A 23,658-nucleotide genomic window follows, 5' to 3' on the forward strand; every position below is an offset into this window, starting at 1 on the left:
GGCTAGTAATGTCCCAAGTGCTGAAACTATGGAAGCATACAGATTTTCCCTCTCACAGAGGGATACCTGCCTTCCTTCGGAAAACACGGTGCCCCGAAGCGTGCAAGTCAGGGCTTAGGCATCAATAGCGGCAAGGACAACTCCGCCCTAAACAGTAACAACACTCGCAGCCAACTGCATGCGGTCCTGGGAAAGGACATTGCGCCCTAGCCGAATGCCGGTTTCGCGGCCCTAGCTGGGTCCTCACGCTGTCGCGATCCGCGCCCTGCCCGCCCGCAGCCGCAGTAAGGACTGGACCCGGCGAGGGAGGGAGTGCTGCCTGTCTTCGCGGGACTCCGAGAGCCACCGTCCTGAGAAAGCAAGGGGTGTGGACACATGGAGCAGGCAGGCAAATCCGCGGCCAGCCCAGGCGTCCGAAGACCTGGCGGTGGCGCGCTTCGCGGGAACTCGGGATTTTCAAAATCCGTGAGTGGAGCTGTGTGCCGCCAGGGCCGCGGCGGGATGAAGTTACACTGCGAGGTGGAGGTGGTTAGTCGGCACTTGCCAGCCTTGGGGTTTCGGAACCGGGGCAAGAGCGTCCGCGCGGTGCTGAGCCTCTGTCAGCATTCGCCCAGAAGCCCCCCACGGCCGTGGGCCGGGGGCTCGCGGGCCGGCCCGCACCCCGCCTGCTTGCTCATCTCCACCCTGAAGGACAAGCGCGGGACCCGCTACGAGGTGCGTGAGCGAGCGGGCCGGCTGGCCGGAGAAACCACTAATAACACAAAACACGCTATGATAATAGTGGAAGCAACGAAGAATAGTTACAAGGAGATAAAGTGTGATTACAGGGGTTTGGGATAGTTTTATAGAAGAGGATGTGCCACAGAGCTTTGAAAATCCTAGGTGCTTAAACATTTGTTGGGTGAGTTAAGGTGGTGTTGGTGTTGGTCCTGGCTCTTGAAGAATAGGTATTAGTACTATGGAAAGTACCTTGGGCCTCTTTCTTTCTTCCTTCTTTCTCCATCCCTTCCGACAGATTTGTTGTTCCACTTTTTTTTTTTTTTTTTTACAGAGACAGAGAGTGAGTCAGAGAGAGGGATAGACAGGCAGGAACACAGAGAGATGAGAAGGATCAATCATTAGTTTTTCAATGCGCGTTGCAACACCTTAGTTGTTCATTGATTGCTTCCTCATATGTGCCTTGACCGCGGGCCTTCAGCAGACTGAGTAACCCCTTGCTGGGGCCAGCGACTTTGGGTTCAAGCTGGTGGGCTTTTTGCTCAAACTAGAGGAGCCTGCGCTCAAGCTGGTGACCTCCGGGTCTCGAACCTGGGTCCTCTGCATCCCAGTCCGATGCTCTATCCACTGCGCCACCGCCTGGTCAGGCTCCACTTTTTTTTTTTTTCTTTTTTAACATTCATTGATTGTACATTCATTTTTACATTCATTTATTGTACATTAATTGGTTACTTCTTGTATGCACCCCCACTGGGGATCAAACCTGCAACCTTCCTGTATGGGGAGGGTGCTCTAGCCCACGGAGCCACCTGGCCAGGGCCTTGGGCCTCTTTCTTACATTTACTTTTCTGTCCCGTGATTACAGCTACCATCTGTAAAGCCAGTAGGCAGGGCCAGGGCCACCATCACAGCCGCCTGGCCCATGCAGGTTCGCATTGGATTCGGACAGTTGGTAAAGAAACAACGGAGCCAAAAACTGATGGGCTGTCATCTTTAATTCTAGCTTGCACCCGGCGGGCAAGTAAAAACACACACTGGGCTCCAAAACCTCCTCACATTCCGTGCTCACAAAGCTTATTAGAGTTTCCTAGAATCAAAGGTTTCTAGCTCATCAGACTTATTCACCTCTGTTCCCCATCTCCTTCCTTCTCTCTGCACAAACTCTGCACTAACTGGCTTCTCACTCAACACTCCACCATCTTGGCTGCCTCTCCTGGCCTCCTCCACGTGGCCTTTCTCTGCTCTCTGCTCTCTCCTCTAATATTAATTTCAGGAACCAAGAGAGCAAGCTCCCGCTCTGCCCCTAATTTTAATTTTTTTATTTTATTTATTTATTTTAGAGAGGAGAGAGAGAGAGGGAGAGAGAAAGACAGAGAGAGAGAGAGAGAGAGGGAGAAAGAGGAGAGAGAGACAGAGAAGGTGGGGAGGAGCTGTAAGCATCAACTCCCATATGTGCCTTGACCAGGCAAGCCCAGGGTTTCGAACCAGCGACTTCAGCATTTCCAGGTGGACGCTTTATCCACTGCGCCACCACAGGTCAGACTCTACCCCTATTTTATAGTGTATAAATCCAAACCTTTAATCCAATATACAAAATAGGGAAGTCTCTAATACAAAGTCACTTCTCTGAGGCATGATGAGATTGTACTACCCCATATCAAAAAGGGTAGGAAAGGCTTAATCCCAAAACCGAGCCCCAGGCTACAAAGATCCTGCCTGCCCACAGAAACACACAATATCACCTGGGCAATGGCCTCCACGTGGGCAGCGCCATCTTTAACAAAGTGAGCATAATATATTTTATCTGCCCAACACCATCCAACTGGGATTTCCAATTCGGTATCTGTTGGGCAGATAAAGTGTATTATGCTCACTTTGTTAAAGATTACACTATCCACGTGAGGCCATCACCCAGGTGATATTAATGTGTGTTGGGAATCATTGTAGCCTGGGGCTTGGTTTTGGGATTAAGCCTTTCCCACCCTTTTTGATGTGGGGTGGTACAATCCAATCATGCCTCAGAGAAGTGACTTTGTATTAGAGACTTCCCCTATTTTGTATATTGGATTAGAGGTTGTGAAGCTACAATATAAAATGGGGGCGGAACGAGAGTTTGCGCTCTTGGTTCCTGAGATTATCATTAGAAGAGAGAGCAGAGGAGAGCAGAGAAAGGCCACGTGGAGGAGGCCAGGAGAAGCAGCCAAGATGGCGGAGTGCTGAGTGAGATGCCAGTTTGTGTAGAGTTTGTATCTGGGATAAGGAAGGAGATGGGGAACAGAGGTGAATAAGTCTGGTGAGCTAGAAACCTTTGATTCTAGGAAACTCGGATAAATCAGTGGCTTTGTGAGCACTGAATGTGACTGGGTTTTGGAGCCCAGTGTGTATTTTTTTACTTGCCCGCCGGGTGCAAGCTAGAATTAAAGACTATGGCCCATCAGATTTTGGCTCCGCTGTTTCTTTACCGACTGTCCGAATCCAGTGCGAACCTGCATGGGCTGGGCTGCTCTGATGGTAGCCCTGGCCGTGCCTCCTGGCTTTACAGTATCATTAGCCAGTCTTCTCCCCTTTTTTTTCTTTTTTCTTTTCTTTTTCTGAAGCTGGAAACGGGGAGAGACAGTCAGACAGACTCCCGCATGCGCCCTACCGGGATCCACCCGGCACGCCCACCAGGGGGCGATGCTCTGCCCCTCCGGGGCGTCGCTCTGCCGCGACCAGAGCCACTCTAGCGCCTGGGACAGAGGCCAAGGAGCCATCCCCAGCGCCCGGGCCATCTTTGCTCCAATGGAGCCTTGGCTACGGGAGGGGAAGAGAGAGACAGAGAGGAAGGGGGGGTGTGTGGAGAAGCAAATGGGCGCTTCTCCTATGTGCCCTGGCCGGAATCGAACCCGGGTCCCCCGCACGCCAGGCCGACGCTCTACCACTGAGCCAACTGGTCAGGGCCTCCCCTTTTTTTTAATGTTCTATTTTATTATTAGTTATTGTTAATATCTTACTGTCCCCAATTTAGAATTTAAACTTTATCATAGGTATGTATGCATAGGGAAAAACATTGTATATATAGAGTTTGCCACTCTCTTTGGTTCCAGGTACCCACTGGGGGTTTTGGAATGTATCTCCCCCTTGGATAAAGGGATACTACTGTATCTTAGAGTGTTTTGTATGTGTGTGCGATGTTTCATGCCACTGTGGCACACTTTCCATATCACTATTTTTACTTTTAAAAAGTGCTGAACAAGCCTGACCAGTGGTGGCACAGTGGATGGAGCACAGACCTGGGACGCTGATGACCCAGGTTCGAAACCCTGAGGTTGCCGGCTTAAGCACGGGGTCACTGGCTTGAGCGTGAGATTAGAGACATGATCCCATGGTCACTTGGTCTCTGGCTTGAAGCCCAGTGTCGCTGGCTTGAGCCCAAGTTCACTGGCTTGAGCAAGGGGTCACTGGCTCAGCTGGAGCACCTGCCCCCAATAAGGCACTATGAGAAGTAATCAATGAACAGCTAAAGTGCCACCAACTATGAGTTGATGCTTCTCATCTCTCTCCTTTCTTATCTCTCTCTTGCTTGCTAAAAAAAAAAAAAATCTAAACACCATTTAGCTTTTTTTTACAAAAATCATCATGACTCACATCTGACTTTTCAAATCTGCATGATATATTATTGATGGAGGGATGCAAATTGGTGGTCATCAGAGGGAACAGGTCTTAGAAGAGCAGTGAGAAACATTTTTCATCTTATCCAGATAAATGTGTAAATCTCTTAATTTCTGACTTGAATCTGCTATCAACTGGAAATCTTCACTTGGATGTGTTTTAGCATTTCAACTTCAAAATACCTAAATACTAATTGTCCTTGTCACCCCTAAACCAGCCTTTCTGATAGTGAACTCATTAAGTAGCATTCTGCCCCACCCAGAAACCTTAAAATCTTCCCCTTCACACACACATTCAATATATTATTGTATCCTTTCAATTCTCCCTCCTAGTTATCTTTCGAATTTTCATCCATCTGAGCTGTAGTCCAATCATTATTCCTTGCCTGGATAGTCTCTTAGAGCAGGGGTCCCCAAACTATGGCCTGCGGGCCGCATGCAGCCCCCTGAGGCCATTTATCCAGCCTCTGCTGCACTTCCGGAAGGGGCACCTCTTTCATTGGTGGTCAGTGAGAGAAGCATAGTTCCCATTGAAATACTGGTCAGCTTGTTGATTTAAATTTACTTGTCCTTTATTTTAAATATTGTATTTGTTCCCGTTTTGTTTTTTTACTTTAAAATAAGATATGTGCAATGTGCATAGGGATTTGTTCATAGTTTTTTTTATAGTCCGGCCCTCCAAGGGTCTGAGAGACAGTGAACTGGCCACCTGTGTATAAAATTTGGGGACCCCTGTCTTAGAGGATCTTGCTACCTCTACTGTTATCCTTTCCACATCCCACTCTCCCTTCCCCCAAAGTTTATCCTTACCCTGTGGTTAAAGGGAGCTATAGAAACATAGATCTATAAAAACATAGAAATGAGTGTTCAGGCTCACTTCTTTTCACTGGATCCTTCCTTCATACTGAGGTTTTTTAATTCCTCACATCTGCCAAGCTCTCTTGCTTTGAAGGCTTTTCACACATTCCCTCTTATTGATGTGCTATCTTCTCCTAGTTTCTTCACTTGGCCAACGTGTCCGAATCCTTTATATTCCAAGACCAAGTAAGATTTATTTGCTATGTAAAGTTTTATAGCAGCCTGTACTTCCTTGTCTTAATAACTGTTATGCTTATAATTACTTTACTGTCTCTCATCATTTGGCAACCAATTAGGTATGGTTACCATGCTGGTCTTATTAATTTTTTTATTTTTTTAAATTTTATTTATTTATGTATTTATTTATTTACAGGGACAGAAAGAGGGATAGATAGGGACAGACAGGCAGGAATGGAGAGAGATGAGAAGCATCAATCATCAGTTTTTTGTTGCGATACTTTAATTCATTAATTGCTTTCTCACATGTGCCTTGACCACGGGCCTTCAGCAGACCGAGTAACCCCTTGCTTGAGCCAGCAACCTTGGGTCCAAGCTGGTTAGCTTTTTGCTCAAGCCAGTGAGCCCGCACTCAAGCTGGCGACCTCGGGGTCTCGAACTGGGTCTTCCGCATCCCAGTCCGATGCTCTATCCACTGCGCCACTGCCTGGTCAGGCACCATGCTGGTCTTATTTACCACTATTGTTCCAAGCCACCTGTCATATTTATTTATTTTTTGTTTGTTTGGGTTTTTTTTTTATATTTTATTTATTGATTTTTAGAGAGAGGGGGGAGAGAGAGAGAGAGAGAGAGAGAGAGAGAAGGGGGAGGAACAGGAAGCATCAACTCCTTGTGCATCAACTATGTGCCTTGACCAGGCAAGCCCAAGGTTTTGAACTGGCAACCTCAGTGTTCCAGGTTGATGCTTTATCCCACTGCGCCACCACAGGTCAGGCTGTTTGTTTGGTTTTTGTTTTTCTTTCTTTTTCTTTTTCTTTTTTTTGACAGAGAGCCAGAGAGAGGGATAGATAGGGACAGACAGGAACGTAGAGAGATGAGAAGCATCAATCATCAGTTTTTTATTGCGAGTGAGCCAGTGACCTTGGGTCCAAGCTGATGAGCTTTGCTCAAACCAGATGAGCCCGCGCTCAAGCTGGGGACCTTGGGGTCTCGAACCTGGGTCCTCCGCATCCCAGTCTGACACTCTATCCACTGTGCCACCGCCTGGTCAGGCGTCCCCTGTCATATTTAATCTGATACATAATGCCTTCTTGCTAAGTTGTTTTTGAAGTCTAAAGCAGAAGCAACATCAGTCTTTAAGTTTTTCTGAGAGGCAGTTTTGTGTCAGTCACTGGCTCTGGGGATACAAGAATGAACAAACGAGACAAGATTACTACCTTCATGGAGTTTACAATCTTATGGGAGGCATGCACTCCCAGACTAATGCACTGAAATAAAAAAGACAAGTAACTACTATTGGCAACTCACCACAGCCACATGGTTGGAATGGGAGAGGAAGAACATTTTTCCAAAACAGAGGGGATTCTGTTCTCAAAGAGCAGAGTTAACTGGACAAGACAATGATATCTAACAGAAGAGAGATAAGAAAGCTAGCTACTGGCCTGAACTGTGTGGCACAGTGGAGGGAGTGTCGACCAGGGATGCTAAGGTTGTTGGTTCAAAGCCCTGGGCTTGCCTGGTCAAAGCACATATGGGAGTTGATGCTTCCTGCTCCTCCCCTCTTTCACTCTCTTCTCTCTCAAATGAATAAGTAAAGTCTTAAATTAAAAAAAAAAAAAAGTAGCTACCCAACTGCTAAAAACAAATACAACCAAACAGAAAACTTTAAAACTTAAAACCAGCCTGACCAGGCGGTGGTGCAGTGGATAGAGCGCCGGACTGGGATGCGGAGGACCCAGGTTTGAGACCCCGAGGTCGCCAGCTTGAGCGCGGGCTCATCTGGTTTGAGCAAAGCTCACCAGTGTGGACCGAAGGTCGCTGGCTCGAGCAAGGGGTTATTTGGTCTGCTGAAAGCCCACGGTCAAGGCACATATGAGAAAGCAATCAATGAACAACTAAGGTGTCGCAATGAAAAACTGATGATTGATGCTTCTCATCTCTTCATTCCTATCTGTCTATCCCTCTCTCTGACTCTCTCCCTGTCTCTGTAAAAAACAACAACAACAAAACTTAAAAACCACAAAACACCCAGACTTAAGGACTAAAAGACAAACCAAAGCCTGGCAAAGTGACTGGCACATTCTAGTTGTAGTAAGTATTAAATAATAATATTTGGGTTTTTTCCTATTTGTTTTAAGCAGCTAAAGAAGAACATTGAACAATTCTTCACCAAATTTATGGATGAAGGAAAAGCCACTATTCGGTTAAAGGAGCCTCCTGTGGATATCTGCGTAAGTAAGGTATGATATTAAAAACATTAATGGTTAGGTTGGTTGGCTGTATTTTCTTTGAATATGAAGCTCTTGCCTGACCAGGCAGTGGTGCAATGGATAGAGTTTCAGCCTGGGGCGCTGAGGACCCAGGTTTGAAACCACAAGGTCCCTGGCTTTAGCGCAGGCTTACCAGTTTGAGCTCAGGATCGCTGGCATGAGCATGGGATCATAGACATGACCACATAGTCACTGGCTTGAGCAAGGGGTCACTGGGTCACCTGGAGCCCCCTGGTCAAGGCACATATGAGAAACAACCAATGAACAACTGAAGTGCCACAATGAAGAATTGATGCTTCTCATCTCTCTCCCTTCCTGCCTATCAGTCCCTATTTCTCTCTCTCTCAAAAACAAACAAACAAAAAAACAAATTAAAAAGCTCTTTCCCTGACTGGATAACTCGGTTGTTTGGTTAGAGCATCTTCCTAAAGCAAAGAGATTGCTGGTTCAGTCCCCAGCCAGGACACATACAGGAACAGATCTATGTTCCTGTCTCTGTCTCTTCCTTCTTCTCTTGCCAATCAATCAATAAATGAATGAATAAATAAGAAGCTATTTGAGTATCCTGATATCTCACATAGCTTAATAGAGAGAGATGGATTCGTACAGATTTGTTTGAAGAAGTGATGTCAGCTTCCCAGGAGTGCTTGTAGAGCTAGCTCTAAACGGGCAGAGCTGGCCTTTAGTAAGCCTGCCCAAATGGGGGGGAAAATTAGATTCGCTTCTGTGCCAAATGGAGCTTAGGCTGTGCTTCCACTGAAACTGGAAGGCAGGTGGCACAGGTCAACATGATGCTAGCTGAATTACAGGTGAAACATCTAAATTTACTGTAAAAGGATAAAATGCAATTAGAACCTTGTTTTGGGGGTAGTTTATTTACTATATTTTTTAAAATACATAAACTGTTAGAATTAAAAAAAACAAAAACTGTTTTCTTTGCCCTATCTTCTCTTTTTTGTTTTCCCCCTTCCTAGAGAGTAGGAGGAATGTCTTGTTCAGTCTTGTGTTACCCTTAACCCGAAGCAAAATACCTTACAAACATTAAAAGTTCAATAACTTTTTCAAGTATTTGTATTTTGTCTTACCTCCTCTTGTTCTTGTGATTTTTCATTTTCTGTTGATATTCAGCCTATCCTTCCACTAACTCCTTCCTTCTACCTAAAAACAAGCTGAGGTCTTACCAATTAAAAAAATAGAATAAACAAATTTCTGGAAAGACAAGACTAAGTCCATTGCCTCCATTTATGATCTGTTTTGACCTTTACTTTCATTGGTGTATTCAAGAACTACCTGAAGGACCCGTGATCTCCTTTCTGTGTGCCAATCACATTGCCATTTTTATCTTATCCTTTCTGAGTTCTGTAGAATTAGACACTGATGACTACTCCCTTCTTTGTTTGTTTGTTTATACAGAGACAGAGAGAGGGATAGATAGGGACAGATAGGAATAGAGAGAGATGAGAAACATCAATCATCAGTTTTTTGTTTTGACACCTTAGTTCATTGATTGCTTTCTCACATGTGCTTTGACCGAGGGGCTACAGCAGACTGAGTAACCCCTTGCTCAAGCCAGTGACCTTGGGTCCAAGCTGGTTAGCTTTTTCTTTTTTTTTTTTCCCCTCAAGCCAGATGAGCCCACGCTCAAGCTGGCAACCTCGGGGTCTCGAACCTGGGTCCTTCTGCATCCCAGTCCGACGCTCTATCCACTGCTCCACCACCTGGTCAGGCCCATGGCTTTTTATAATTCCTAATCTTGATGAATGGCACCCCTGGACATTTTACAGTGCACGAGTCTGTCTCAGCCTATCTCAGCGGCAGTGGAGGTTTGGATAGGCTCATCTTAAACCCAAATCTCAAGTGGATTCTTTTCATGCCTTCCTATCATACTTTATAATCTTATAGTTTCCCCTTTGAACAGTTTATAGAGGGTGTGCCAGCATTTTTTTAAAAAAAACTTAAAACATTTTTTGTATCTATATAGAAACTTAGTCAAAATAGAATACTAAAAAGTTAATTTTTATAGCTATTTTTTTTTTTTTTTTTGTATTTTTTCTGAAGTTGGAAACGGGGAGGCAGTCAGACTCCCGCATGCGCCCGACCGGGATCCACCTGGCATGCCCACTAGGGGGCGATGCTCTGCCCATCTGAAACGTTGTTCTGTTGCAACCAGAGCCATTCTAGCACCTGAGGCAGAAGCCATAGAGCCATCCTCAGCGCCCAGGCCAACTTTGCTCCAATGGAGCCTTGGCTGCGGGAGGGGAAGAGAGAGAGACAGAGAGGAAGGAGAGGGGGAGGTGTGGAGAAGCAGATGGGCGCTTCTCCTGTGTGCCCTGGCCGGGAATCGAACCTGGGACTCCTGCACGCCAGGCCGATGCTCTACCACTGAGCCAACTGGCCAGGGCCTTTATAGCTATTTTTCAATGAATGCACCATTTGTATATATAGCGCTATAGAATTTTTATAGGATGAAAGGGCATAAAATACATTGTCTAAAATGGAATTTATAACTATATACCTTGTTTTGTTTATTCAGGCCATTTCCAGCAGTTTAAGGAGTTTCCTTTCAGCTGTGAGGCTGGCTCACAGAGGCTGTGACATTCAGGCACCACTTTCACCCCTCACGCCAGCGAAGACTTCAGAATTTGACAAGTTTAAAACTAAAATGGTTATCACATCCAAAAAAGACTATCCTGTAAGCAAGAACTTCCCATATTACCTGGAACATCTTCAGACGTCTTATTGTGGGCTTGTCCGAGTTGATATGCGTATATTTTGCTTAAAAAACCTTAAGAAGTTAGACTTGAGTCACAACCATATAAAAAAGCTTCCACCTGCAATTGGAGACCTCATCCACCTTCAAGAACTTAACCTGAATGACAATCACTTAGAGTCATTTAGTGTAGCATTGTGTCAGTCTACACTCCAAAAATCACTTCGGAGTTTGGATCTCAGCAAGAACAAAATTAAGGCACTACCTGTGCAGTTTTGCCAGCTTCAAGAACTTACAGATTTAAATCTTGATGATAATGAATTGATTCGGTTTCCTTTCAAGATAGGACAGTTAACAAATCTGCGGTTTTTGTCAGCAGCTCGAAATAAGCTTCCATTTTTGCCTAGTGAATTTAAAAATTTATCCCTTGAATACTTGGATCTTTTTGGAAATACTTTTGAACAACCAAAAGTTCTTCCAGTTATAATGCTGCAGACGCCATTAACTTTATTGGAATCTTCTGCACGAACCATATTATATAATAGGTAAGACATTAATAGTCCTAAAATGTACTTTTTTTTTTTTTTTTTTACAGAGACGGATAGATGGGGACAGAAGCATCAATCATCAGTTTTTCATTGCGACACCTTAGTTGTTCATTGATTGCTTTCTCATATGTGCTTTGACTGCAGGCCTTCAGCAGACCGAGTAACCTCTTGCTCAAGCCAGCGACTTTGGGTCCAAGCTGGTGGGCTTTTGCTCAAACCAGATGAGCCCGTGCTCAAGCTGGCGACCTTGGGGTCTTGAACCTGGGTCCTCCACATCCCAGTCCGATGCTCTATCCACTGCGCCACCGCCTGGTCAGGCCTAAAATGTACTTTTGATAGCATCCTAGTGTTCTCATCATCCTCAGACTAATAGTCTTTAACCATAGTTTACAACACTGCATAATCTGACCCCTTGCTGTGGTAGCCACCTTGCTGCTTCTTATGTCTGTTTGGAATGCTTTTCCTACAGAAGGTTTCATAGCTCACTTTCTCACTTTATTCAGTTCTCTGGCCAGGTGGCTCCCCAGAAAGGTCTTTCCTGACCACCCTTTCTAAAGTTTTATTGCCTATCCCCTTACATTTTTTTTTCCTTTTGGTCATTGGATTACTGGCATTACATTTTTTTTTAATTTTTATTTATTCATTTTAGAGAAGAGAGAGAGAGAGAAAGAAAGGGGGGGGGGGAGGAGCAGGAAGCATCAACTCCCATATGTGCCTTGACCGGGCAGGCCCAGGGTTTTGAACCGGCAACCTCAGCATTCCAGGTCGACGCTTTATCCACTGTGCCACCACAGGTCAGGTGGCATTACATTTTATTTTTTATTTTTTTCTTTTTTTTTTCTTTTTTTTTTTTTTCTTTTTTTTTTTCATTTTTCTGAAGCTGGAAACGGGGAGAGACAGTCAGACAGACTCCCGCATGCGCCCGACCGGGATCCACCCGGCACGCCCACCAGGGGGCGATGCTCTGCCCATCCTGGGCGTCGCCATATTGCGACCAGAGCCACTCTAGCGCCTGGGGCAGAGGCCACAGAGCCATCCCCAGCGCCCGGGCCATCTTTGCTCCAATGGAGCCTTGGCTGCGGGAGGGGAAGAGAGAGACAGAGAGGAAAGTGCGGCGGAGGGGTGGAGAAGCAAATGGGCGCTTCTCCTGTGTGCCCTGGCCGGGAATCGAACCCGGGTCCTCCGCACGCTAGGCCGACGCTCTACCGCTGAGCCAACCGGCCAGGGCTCAGGTGGCATTACATTTTAAAAAAACCAAAACATTTGTCAGTTTTCCCCACTAGATTGTGAGGTCCATGAGGGCTGAACTTTGTCTTATTTGCCACTATTTCCCTAGTGTCTAAAATCTGATATCCCCTGCTCTTGCCATATATTAGGCACCTAATAAATACTTGAATGAATGAATAGTATTTTTCAAATTATGGCCCCATGACCAGCAGCATCAGTATCACATTGGAACTTGTTAGAAATTCATGTTCCTAAACTCCACCCCAGACACACTGAATCAGACACTGAGGGTGGACACCAGCTATCTGTGTGTTAAGAAGTCCTCCAGGTAGTTCTGATGCACTGTAAAGTTAAGACCTCCAATCTAGCATAGTGGTCAAGTGTAGTCTTTGGAGTCAGGCTTGGGTTTGATTCCTGGCTTCACCCCTTAGTATGGCTTTAGCAAGTTATTTAACCTCTTTGATTCAATATTCTCATCTGTGAAACAGGAACAGAGTTGTGAAGATAAATGTACTATTGTAATTTGCTAAAGCATTTGGCATATAGTAGGGCTCAGCAGCTGTTGGTTCTCTTTACTTTGTGTACACTAACTGAGATTAGTTTCATGAGACACCAAACTCCAGATGTTCATTTTTGTTCATGCTTATTTCATTATTGAGTGTCTATAAAATAGTAGCAAGACCATATTTCAAAGAAATTCTTGCCTGACCAGGCGATTGCGCAGTGGATAGAGCATGGGCCTGGGACACTGAGGACCCAGATTCAAAACTCTGAGGTCACTGGCCTGAGTGCAGGGTTGCCAGCTTGAGCACAGGACTACAGACATGACCCCGTGGCTGCTGGCTTGAGCAAAGGGTCATTGGCTCAGGTGGAGCCATCTGATCAAAGGACAAATGAGAAAGCAAGCAATAAGCAACTAAGGTGTCACAACTACAAGTTGGTGCTTCTCATCTCTCCGTCTGTCTGTCTCTGCCTCTCGCAAAAAATTCTGATGATTAGTTCCCATCCTAAACTTATTAAATCAGAATGTCTGAGAGTAGGACCCAGTATTTTCTTAAAACCCCAGGTGATTCCATGTACAGCTATGATTAATAACCACTGCTTCACACCAGTGCTTCTGAAACTTGAATTTGCATTCAGATCACATGGGAGTCTTGTTAGCTGAGTGTTTCAGAGGTGGAGATCTTGTGTTTCAAACAAGCTTTCTACTGAGGCTGAGCCTACTAATCCATAAATTACATTTTGAATACTAAGACTAAAAGTAACTGAGGACTCACTATTGTTTTTAGAACAGTGATTCTTAAAATTTGAAAGTGCATCAGAATCATGCTTATTGAAATAAGTGGTTATTAAAGCAGATTGCTTGATTCTTACTAAATTTGGAGTGGGGCTGAAGAAATTGCATTTCTAACTAGTTCTGAGGAGATGCTGATGCTGCTGGTCAGGGACCACACTTTGAGAATCACTGGTTTAAGGCATTGACTCTTAATTAGGAATTAAAAATTACCTGCTAACTGATAATACATGTAAGTGCCTAGAAGTGTCTGGCTTATAATCGGTCTCAGTAAATATGAATGTATTATAATAAATAGATGTAATTTGTTTATCTGGTTAAAAATCAATGTTACTATTAACTATGGAGGAACTTTTAAATACTGTATTATAGATGAGAAATATACCATATTTCCCCATGTATAAGACTGTCCCATGTATAAGATGCACCTTAATTTTGGGATCCGAAATTTGAAAAAAAAAATCTATTACAGAAAGTTATTGAATTCAAGTTTTATTCATCATAAAATTCATACAACTTCTCATCACTGTCAATACTGCCATCCATCAGCTTGTCCTCATCTGTGTCTGATGACGAATCACTGTCTTCATATATTGCCTCATCCTCAGTTCCATCTATGGCATTTGAAATGCCAGAACCACTGTATAAGACGCATCCAGTTTTTAGACCCCAGATTTTTTAGAAAAGTGTACGTCTTATACATGGGGAAATATGGTAGATGCTTAGCATCTTCCTCAGACCAACTAGTTTATAGTTGCCAAAGATGGACCCTTATTATATGTTACATATTTTTTAAATCTTCAGAAGTGATAATGATAATTCAGGGTTAAGACCACTGATTTGAGGGAACTCTGAATGGTATATTTCGGTAATGAGTTGCTTCCAAGTTCATCCTAGGCTTTCTTTGAGATATATATACTACTCACATTTGAAAATTGTGTGCAAATGACAATATAAATGATTTCTAATTTTTAAAAAACCATTTAGCCTTAACCAATTGGCTAAATGGTTAAAAAAAAAAAAGATGGACTGACATCCAACATGCAGTTGGAAAAGTGCAGATGGGCCTGACCTGTGGTGGTGCAGTGGATAAAGCGTCAACCTGGAAATGCTGAGGTTGCTGGTTCGAAACCCTGGGCTTACCTGGTCAAGACACATATGGGAGTTGATGCTTCTAGCTCCTCCCCCCTTCTCTCTCTCTGTCTCTCTTCTCTCTCTCTCTCTCTCTCTCTCTCTCTCTGTCTCTCCCTCTCCTCTCTAAAATGAATAAATAAAAATTAAAAAAAAAAAAAAAAAAGAAAAGTGCAGATGGGAAGGAAAAAATAGATGATCAAAATGTGATATAATTAATAGGGCAGAAAAATAATTTGTTAGTGCTGAATGATGTACCATTGTAGTATTTATATTGTTTTTTTTAATTTTTTTTAATTCATTTTTAGAGGAGAGAGAGGGAGACAGAGAGGGAGAGAGAGAAGGGGGGAGGAGCTGGAAGCATCAACTCCCATATGTGCCTTGACCAGGCAAGCCCAGGGTTTCGAACTGGCGACCTCAGCATTTCCAGGTCGACGCTTTATCCACTGTGCCACCACAGGTCAGGCCTATATTGTTTTTTAAACTTGATATCTGTTAATACTGGTTCTTGTAAAGTGACTCTAACCATTACTGTAGTATGATTTTGCATGTTTTCAGCCCTATTTTAAAAAGAATATAAACCCAAAGCCATAAGAATAATACCTTTTATCCATCTGTTGGTAATTGTTCCAACTATTGGATATAAATATAAAGTTATATGGTCTATTAGAAAGATATATGTGGTAATTTAAATTATATTAGCTAGATAATAGAATTTTTAACTATGACTAATAACCAATAACCTGGAAGAGATTAATGTAAATATGTGGTAGATGCTTCCTGGCACAATTTTTTTTTATTTTATTTTTTTATTCATTTTAGAGAGGAGAGGGAGAGACAGAGAGAGAGAAGGGGGGAGGAGCTGGAAGCATCAACTCCCATATGTGCCTTGACCTGGCAAGCCCAGAGTTTCGAACTGGCGACCTCAGTATTTCCAGGTAGCGACGCTTTATCCACTGCACTACCACAGGTCAGGCCCTGGCACAATTTTTAAAAATTGTTACACAAGCAGCATGACCAGGTGGTGGCACAGTGGATAGAGCATCGGACTGGGATGCAGAGGACCGGGGTTTGAGACCCCGAGGTCGCCAGCTTGAGTGCGGGCTCATCTGGTTTGAGGAAAAGCCCACCAGCTTGAACCCAAGATCGCTGGCTCCAGCAAGGGGTTACTCGGTCTGCTGAAGGCCTGCGGTCAAAGCACATATGAGAAAGCAATCAATGAACAACTAAGGTGTTGCAACGCGCAATGAAAAACTAATGATTGATGCTTCTCATCTCTCTCCGTTCCTGTCTGTCCCTGTCTGTCCCTCTCTCTGATTCACTCTGTCTCTGTGAAAAATAAATAAATAAATAAATAAAAATTGTTACACAATGAATTAGTACATGTGAAAAAATGAAAAATTGTAAACAAAGCCAATTCCAAACCTTTACTTAAACCACTTTTTTTTTTTTTTTTTTTTTCTGAAGCTGGAAACGGGGAGAGACAGACAGACTCCCGCCCGCATACGCCCGACTGGGATCCACCTGGCACGCCTGGTGGGGCGACGCTCTGCCCAGCAGGGGGCGATGCTCTGCCCCTCCGGGGCGTCGCTCTGTCGCTACGCGGCCAGAGCCACTCTAACGCCTGGGGCAGAGGCCAAGGAGCCATCCCCAGCGCCCGGGCCATCTTTGCTCCAGTGGAGCCTTGGCTGCGGGAGGGGAAGAGAGAGACAGAGAGGAAGGAGGGGGGGGGGGTAGAGAAGCAAATGGGCGCTTCTCCTATGTGCCCTGGCCGGGAATCGAACCTGGGTCCCCCGCACGCCAGGCCGACGCTCTACCGCTGAGCCAACCGGCCAGGGCTATTTTTTATTTGATGTGTATCTTTTCAGACTTTTCTAAAAGGGTTTTAAACTTTGGTATAAATAAGAGTAGGTTTTAGGCCCTGGCCGGTTGGCTCAGCGGTAGAGCGTCGGCCTGGCATGCAGGAGTCCCGGGTTCGATTTCTGGCCAGGGCACACAGGAGAAGGGCCCATCTGCTTCTCCACCCCTCCCCCTCTCCTTTCTCTCTGTCTCTCTCTTCCCCTCCCGCAGCCAAGGCTCCATTGGAGCAAAGATGACCGGGGCACTGAGGACGGCTCTGTGGCCTCTGCCTCAGGTGCTAGAATGGCTCTGGATGCAACAGAGCAACGCCCCAGAGGGGCAGAGCATCGCCCCCTGGTGGGCATGCCGGGTGGATCCCAGTCGGACGCATGCGGGAGTCTGACTGCCTCCCCGTTTCCAGCTTCGGAAAAAATGAAAAAAAAAAAAAAGAGTAGGTTTTACTTATTTGTTGAAAAAGATCTGAACAACTACATATTAGCCAGTCCAGGCTAGAGACTGGGCAGGTAATCTCAAGAAGCTCTTAGTTTTGTGTAGATGAGGGCAACACCTTAGACTTGATATTTTTTTCCTTGAGTTTTTTGTTGTTGTTACAGAGAGAGGGACAGGGAGAGAGATGAGAAGCATCAATTATTTTTGTGTGTGGGTGTGGCAGACAGAGAGAGGGCAGATAGGGACAGACAGGAAGGGAGAGAGATGAGAAGCATCAGTTCTTCATTTCAGCATCTTAGTTGCTTATTGATTGCTTTCTCATATGTGCCTTGATTGGGGAGGGGGGGCTACCGCCTGGTCATGCTAGACTTGACTTTAATTGCATTGGCACCCCAGAAGTTTTAAGCAGGAGGGTTAATGATTTAAGCAACTTGAGGGCAGCCTTACTTGCTCAGCCAGTGAAGTAAAACTAATGCCCCAAACAGCATGTTTTAACTATATTTCACACACCATTTAACATACCCTTTTAAATAATTGATACCTAGAATATATAGATTTATTTAAATGTTTCTTTACAGGTAGAACTTAATTCTCTTTACCATCATGAGAATTGTATGAGAGCTATAGATTTAACTTATTGTATTATACAGTTCATATAATTATATAAAGGAGTGATGACTCATTCTATTCAATGGGTGATGTATGCTATTAAGGGGCAGTGCTAAAAGATGCTTTATGGAGTGGTATAGATCCTCTTCGGTTTACTATATAGCATATGCTGATTTTTGGAATACTATATTTTCTTTGTTACCCAGTTTGTAAGAACAGTATACTTATATTTAATTAATAGAATTTTTATGGTTATAATTCAGTGTTCAATAGTTTATATCGTTAATACGTGAAGTTCTGAATATAGGAACATATTTTAAAAACATTTTTTTTCAATAGGATTCCATATGGCTCTCATATCATTCCTTTCCATCTTTGCCAAGATTTGGATACAGCAAAAACCTGTGTTTGTGGAAGATTCTGTCTAAGCTGTTTTATTCAGGGAACGACTACCATGAATCTACACTCTGTTGCTCACACTGTGGTCTTAGTAGATAATATGGGGGGCACCGAAGCACCTGTTATCTCTTACTTCTGTTCTCTATCCTGTTACGTAAGTTCCTGTGATATGTTAAAGTAATAATAGATACCATAAAAAGAAATTCCGTTTACAGTACTTACAGCTCAGTTTGGGATTCAGTTGATTTAACACTGTTAAGTTGAAGAAAGGGAACCTTTTTTTGTATACATGCTTGAGGGGAAGAATGTGTGTTAACATTAGTAATTCGACTGTAAAATCTTAATTTCATTAAAACCTATTTTATTATGGGGTTAACATTTATCAGTTTATTGTACTTATGTTGATTTTAGCTTGGTGTTTCCAAAATGAAGTTACCTTTTAATGTTAAGCAGTTAGTGATCCCACTTATTCTGGTCATAGTTTTCCTATCAGCTCTCTTCTTTTATTTCAATTAAAGAAATTGAGTTTTTGTATGCAGAAAATATCCTTGGAGAGTATGATCTAAATTATAGTGAAAATTATGTAATACGACTTTTTGTTTTTTAGGTATATTATTTGACATAATGAAATTTCACATTCACCCAGTGGCCCTGGCAGATGGCTCAGTGGATGGAGTGCAGTGGGTTGGGCCAGGCATGTGAACTTCATGGGTTCGATTTTAGTCAAGGTGCACAGAAATGATCATCTGCTTCTCTCCCTCTAGCAGCCCGTGGCTCATAACTCCATTGGTTCTGGCATAGCCAGCCCCTCCCCCCCTCAATTAGTGTCAGGCCCTAAAAATCGCTAGGCTAGATACCCCAGATAAGGTTGCCAGGGTGGGTCGCAATGCACTGGACTCTATCTCCCCTCCTCTCACTTAAACAAACCCAACTATATTAAGCATGCAATTCTATTTATATTCCAAAAACACACACAAAAAGATAATAGTGGAAATCTCACTGCATTTATTTTCATACAGGTAATTTTTCTACAGCTTCAACATTTTCCTCTCAAAAATAAAAGTCCCAGAGCTTAGAACTGGATCACTTGGCCCTTTCTCTTCTTATCGCCTCCCAATTCAAAATGCTTGCATCTCTTAATGGCCAGCATTCTCTTGGATCTGCAGTTGGGCTCAACACATTCAAGCCTCAGCACAATCTTCTTCGTGGTTTTGGCCTTCTTCCGGAAAATTGGCTTGGTCTGCCCGCCGTAGCCACTCTGCTTCCGATCATAGCGCCTCTTTCCCTGGGCATACAGGGAATCCTTCCCCTTCTTGTACTGGGTCACTTTGTGAGGCTGATGCTTTCCACACTTCTTACAGAATGTCCTTCGCGTTTTAGGCACATTCACCATCTTTGCAGTAGAGCTGTCTACACAAAGGAAATCCTGGCAAGATATTTAAAATACAGCACGTTAACCACTTTGAAAAGTAAAAGTACCTTAGAAGTATTTATAGGACCGTAACATTACATAAATCAGCGACTGTAAATCCACCAACTACTTATTTTCAATGAGGAAATGCACATATAAGTGCACACCATTTTGCAATGCTAAATCATTGGGCGCATTTCTATAATTGGGACAGAAAAACCAGAAGAGCTGACAAACTGGGGGCTTGATTTACTGTGGCTGCTCAACAGAAAAGCGCGGTGGTGTTTAATTTCCTTCCGTAGACAGGGCCAAGGCTACTTTCTTTCCGAAAGTGCTCTCCTCGCACCCTCCATGTTCCAGCTCCTGGGCGGGCCTGGTTCCCTGCGTGGTGGAGCAGCTCCAGCCCCGGCCCGCCCTGCTCATTCCCCGAGAACCAAAGGAGTCTGGTTTCACTTCTCCCCTCCGCAACACCGGCACCATCACACCTCAGCGGCTCTGAAGGCTGACGTGTCCTTAACAAGAGCCTACCGGCCCAGCAGAGCCCCGCGTGAGCCCTTTTCCTGAGGTAGGACCCGTTCTTGAACTCGACCTAGCCAAGGCAGAGGATCGCGCCCTCTCTTTTCCTACTAGGGCCTAGTCCGTCCCCGCATTCGGAGCACTCGGGGCGCCCCTAGGGTCCCCTAGTACCAATCTTAGCTTACCAGGAAACTCGGCGTCCACCCGCTTCACCTCGCTCCGTTGGCGCCTAACCGGAAATGGAGGAGAAAAGCGGAAGTAGGAACAGAGCCTTGAGCGACAGGGCCTTGAACCAATAGCTAGCGGGCAGCAAAGGCCGGGCACCTCCGCACGCGCCGTGGAGGCGCCAACCAACGGCCCAGGGGCGGGCTGGAGGGGTGTGGGCCTGAGGGCCCCGGCGCTCCGCGACCCAGTAGCGGGTTGTGAGAGCTGTCTCCGCCGGATTGGGACTAGGCTGCGTCGCTCGGACTTGGCCGTCTGGGGCCAGCGTAGCAACGAGACCGCAGAGGAGGCAAGGCCTCTTGAGGCGCAGGTAACGAAGCTGGGGTGCGACAGGACTTTTTCCGGGACCCGTGCTGAATGGAGAGGACCGAGGCGACGCCGAGCCCCGGCTCCTAGCGGCGGGGCCGCTGTCCGAGAGCTGCGGCTGCCAGGCGAGGATGTGTGGAGCCCAGGCGGCACGGGGAAGCTGAAAGCCCGGGATGAGTTAGCGAGCGCAGCCGACCTCGGACGACCGCTGCAGTCCGAGGCGACGGCCGCCGCCTGCCCGCCCCTTCCGTGGGGAAGCCGCTAGCTGCTCTCCGCACCCGCCCGCCGGCGCTCCCTGCCCTGGAGACCATGAGGTTCCGCATCTACAAGCGGAAGGTGCTGATCCTGACGCTCGTGGTGGCCGCCTGCGGCTTCGTCCTCTGGAGCAGCAATGGGCGACAAAGGAAGAACGAGGCCCTCGCCCCGCCGCTGCTGGACGCCGAGCCCGCGCGGGGTGCGGGTGCCCGGGGCGGGGACCATCCCGCTGTGTCCGTGGGCATCCGCCGGGTCTCCAACGAGTCGGCAGCCCCGCTGGTCGCGGCGGCGCCGCACCCCGAGGCGGACAACCTGACGCTGCGGTACCGGTCCCTGGTGTACCAGCTGAACTTTGACCAGACGCTGAGGAATGTAGAGAAAGCCGGCTCCTGGACCCCGCGAGAGCTGGTGCTGGTGGTCCAGGTACATAACCGGCCCGATTACCTCAAATTGCTACTGGACTCACTTCGAAAAGCCCAGGGCATTGACAACGTCCTCGTCATCTTTAGCCACGACTTCTGGTCGACAGATATCAATCAGCTGATTGCTGGGGTGGATTTCTGTCCGGTTCTGCAGGTGTTCTTTCCTTTCAGCATTCAGTTGTACCCCAACGAGTTTCCAGGCAGTGACCCGAGAGATTGCCCCCGAGATCTGGAGAAGAATGCAGCTTTGAAGATGGGATGCATTAACGCTGAGTATCCTGACTCCTTTGGCCATTATAGAGAGGCCAAATTCTCCCAAACCAAACACCACTGGTGGTGGAAGCTGCATTTTGTATGGGAAAGAATCAAAGTTCTTCGAGACTACGCTGGCCTCATACTTTTCCTAGAGGAGGATCACTATTTAGCTCCAGACTTTTACCATGTTTTCAAAAAGATGTGGAAATTAAAGCAGCAGGAGTGTCCCGAATGTGATGTTCTCTCCCTGGGAACCTATACTGCCAGTCGAAGTTTCTCTGGCATTGCTGACAAGGTAGATGTGAAAACTTGGAAATCCACAGAGCACAATATGGGTCTAGCCTTGACCCGGGATGCATATCAGAAGCTGATCGATTGCACAGACACTTTCTGTACTTATGATGACTATAACTGGGACTGGACTCTTCAGTATTTGACTGTATCTTGTCTTCCAAAATTCTGGAAAGTGCTGGTTCCTCAGGCACCTAGGATTTTTCATGCTGGCGACTGTGGTATGCACCACAAGAAAACCTGTAGACCATCCACCCAAAGTACCCAAATTGAGTCACTCTTAAATAATAACAAACAGTACATGTTTCCAGAAACTCTAACTATCAGTGAGAAGTTTATGCCAGCCCTTTCCCTACCTAGGAAAAATGGAGGATGGGGAGATATTCGGGACCATGAACTCTGTAAAAGTTATAGAAGACTGCAGTGAAAAAATCACAATAACAAAAGCGAAAGCAACAGTCTTCTGTTTTTTATATTTGTCCCAACAGGACAGACAATTGAATAAGAGAGTTTAGGGACTGGTTTCTGCTTTAATACAAAAAAAAATTTTTTTTCTTGTAAAAAGTGTCCGAGGATAGTACTCTTTTCCTTTTATGTATGATTAAGATTTAAAACACCAGTTTTCATTTGGGGAGTTGGGTTTTAAAGCTCAATTTGTATCTGTAAAGGTAATCATTATTGTGAGAGAAGAGGGGAACTTTTATTTAAATTGCATCCAATAATCTTTTTATCTGGAACTTTGTACACTTTTCCACTTTAAAAACTTATTTTAAATACAGCAAAATTTATTTTAAATTGTCATAACAGTAAAAAGTATTATAATGAAATTGTTAAGTGTTAGTGGGAGAAGCCCAGTTTTGCTCTGCAGTTACTAGGAAGGGATTGCTTCAATGGCTTGATAACTCAAAAGTTTGTTAAACACCCTGTCAATACAAAGTCAATTTCAGTATTACAGATTTCTAACTATGTGTTAAGGTTTGCCTGTGCTTTGGAACCTTCATAGTACACACTTTCTTTTGGAATGTATTTGATTGGTAAGAAAATTTTAACATTGTTTTCACCTCAATGTAGAAATACAGTGGTTTTGTTTTTTTTCTTTTAGTGCTACCAAAATAAAATACTCATTTTTGCATAAAAAGGATCCTAATCATTTTGCAGAATAAATTGCTTACTTTGTACACTGAAATTCAGTAAAAGCATTCTAGAAGTTTTATTTTTTTATTTTTTTTTTTTTAAAGATTTTTTTTAATTTTTTTTATTTTATTTATTCATTTTTAGAGAGGAGAGAGAAAGGAGAGAGAGAGAGAGAGAGAGAAGAGAGAGAGAAAGAGAGAGAGAAGGGGAGAGGAGCTGGAAGCATCAACTCCCATATGTGCCTTGACCAGGCAAGCCTAGGGTTTCGAACTGGCAACCTCAGCATTTCCAGGTTGACGCTTTATCCACTGCACCACCACAGGTCAGGCTCTAGAAGTTTTAAAGTTAGCATTACAGCTTCATATTTACTACCTGTACATTATATAACTGAATATGAAACAAAGAAAACCTAGCTCTTGACAGTGCATTCCCTTTGGAAGAAAATGGATTTCAATTTAGCCAGGCATAGATAATGAACAATAAAAAGCTGCTGTGTAAGTGAAATACAGCCAGAAATGATACAAAGTTCCATCAAACTAAAGTGAAACATGTTCTAGTGCCAGCTTTATTTTCACTGAAATCAGACATTTTAAAAGGACAGACACAGTAAATAATAGGAAACAAGCTTAGAATCTACTCCACATTTAACGTAGAGGTTTCCCTTAATAGTATATAATTTCATTCAACCAAAAATTACTCATAACTTCTGCGTAGATATTTCATTTAGTCATTTTCAGAGAAATTGTGTATAAAGTGGGTAATTTCAAAATTATTATTCCATCAAATTAGGATTTATATTATGGTTGAAAAATGCATTTGGTCATCTAAGGTGGGGCAAATCATTCTCTTGTTTTATGAGCTAGTTACATTTATACTGCCCTAAACCCAGGCTGAGTCCAGATTTAATCAGGGTTATAAATGTAAATCAGGATGAATTGCCAGGCTTTGTACCAGCTTTTGGTACTCT

At 44.6% G+C, this 23,658-nt stretch overlaps 3 protein-coding genes across 6 annotated transcripts; 2 read left to right on the forward strand and 1 right to left on the reverse strand.

Annotated features, from left to right (window-relative positions):
- Positions 1–446: 446 nt before the first annotated feature.
- Positions 447–18,741, forward strand: LRR1 (leucine rich repeat protein 1). Of its 4 annotated transcripts, none has more exons than XM_066341909.1 (4): positions 447–714; positions 7,541–7,642; positions 10,206–10,927; positions 17,820–18,741. In XM_066341909.1, exons 1-4 carry the CDS (start codon positions 502–504, stop codon positions 18,058–18,060), a joined length of 1,278 nt encoding a protein of 425 aa, XP_066198006.1. In that variant the 5' UTR covers positions 447–501; the 3' UTR covers positions 18,061–18,741. The 4 variants fall into 4 exon arrangements, with proteins under 4 accessions (XP_066198006.1, XP_066198008.1, XP_066198007.1 ...); XM_066341911.1 differs by having other exon boundaries at positions 7,541–7,633; XM_066341910.1 differs by having other exon boundaries at positions 7,544–7,642.
- Positions 18,742–18,861: 120 nt separating this feature from the next.
- On the reverse strand, positions 18,862–20,111 carry RPL36AL (ribosomal protein L36a like). Its single transcript, XM_066341856.1, has 2 exons — positions 19,992–20,111; positions 18,862–19,305 (listed from the first exon to the last, which is right to left on the reverse strand). The coding sequence occupies exon 2, from the start codon at positions 19,270–19,272 to the stop codon at positions 18,952–18,954; it is 321 nt and encodes a 106-aa protein (XP_066197953.1). The 5' UTR covers positions 19,273–19,305; positions 19,992–20,111; the 3' UTR covers positions 18,862–18,951.
- A 55-nt stretch (positions 20,112–20,166) lies between these two features.
- Positions 20,167–22,764, forward strand: MGAT2 (alpha-1,6-mannosyl-glycoprotein 2-beta-N-acetylglucosaminyltransferase). Its single transcript, XM_066341855.1, has one exon. It carries the CDS (start codon positions 20,644–20,646, stop codon positions 21,982–21,984), a length of 1,341 nt encoding a protein of 446 aa, XP_066197952.1. The 5' UTR covers positions 20,167–20,643; the 3' UTR covers positions 21,985–22,764.
- The last annotated feature ends 894 nt before the right edge of the window (positions 22,765–23,658 follow it).

The sequence above is a fragment of the Saccopteryx leptura genome, chromosome 6 (assembly GCF_036850995.1).
Source record: "Saccopteryx leptura isolate mSacLep1 chromosome 6, mSacLep1_pri_phased_curated, whole genome shotgun sequence".
In the NCBI taxonomy this organism is placed as follows: domain Eukaryota; kingdom Metazoa; phylum Chordata; class Mammalia; order Chiroptera; family Emballonuridae; genus Saccopteryx; species Saccopteryx leptura.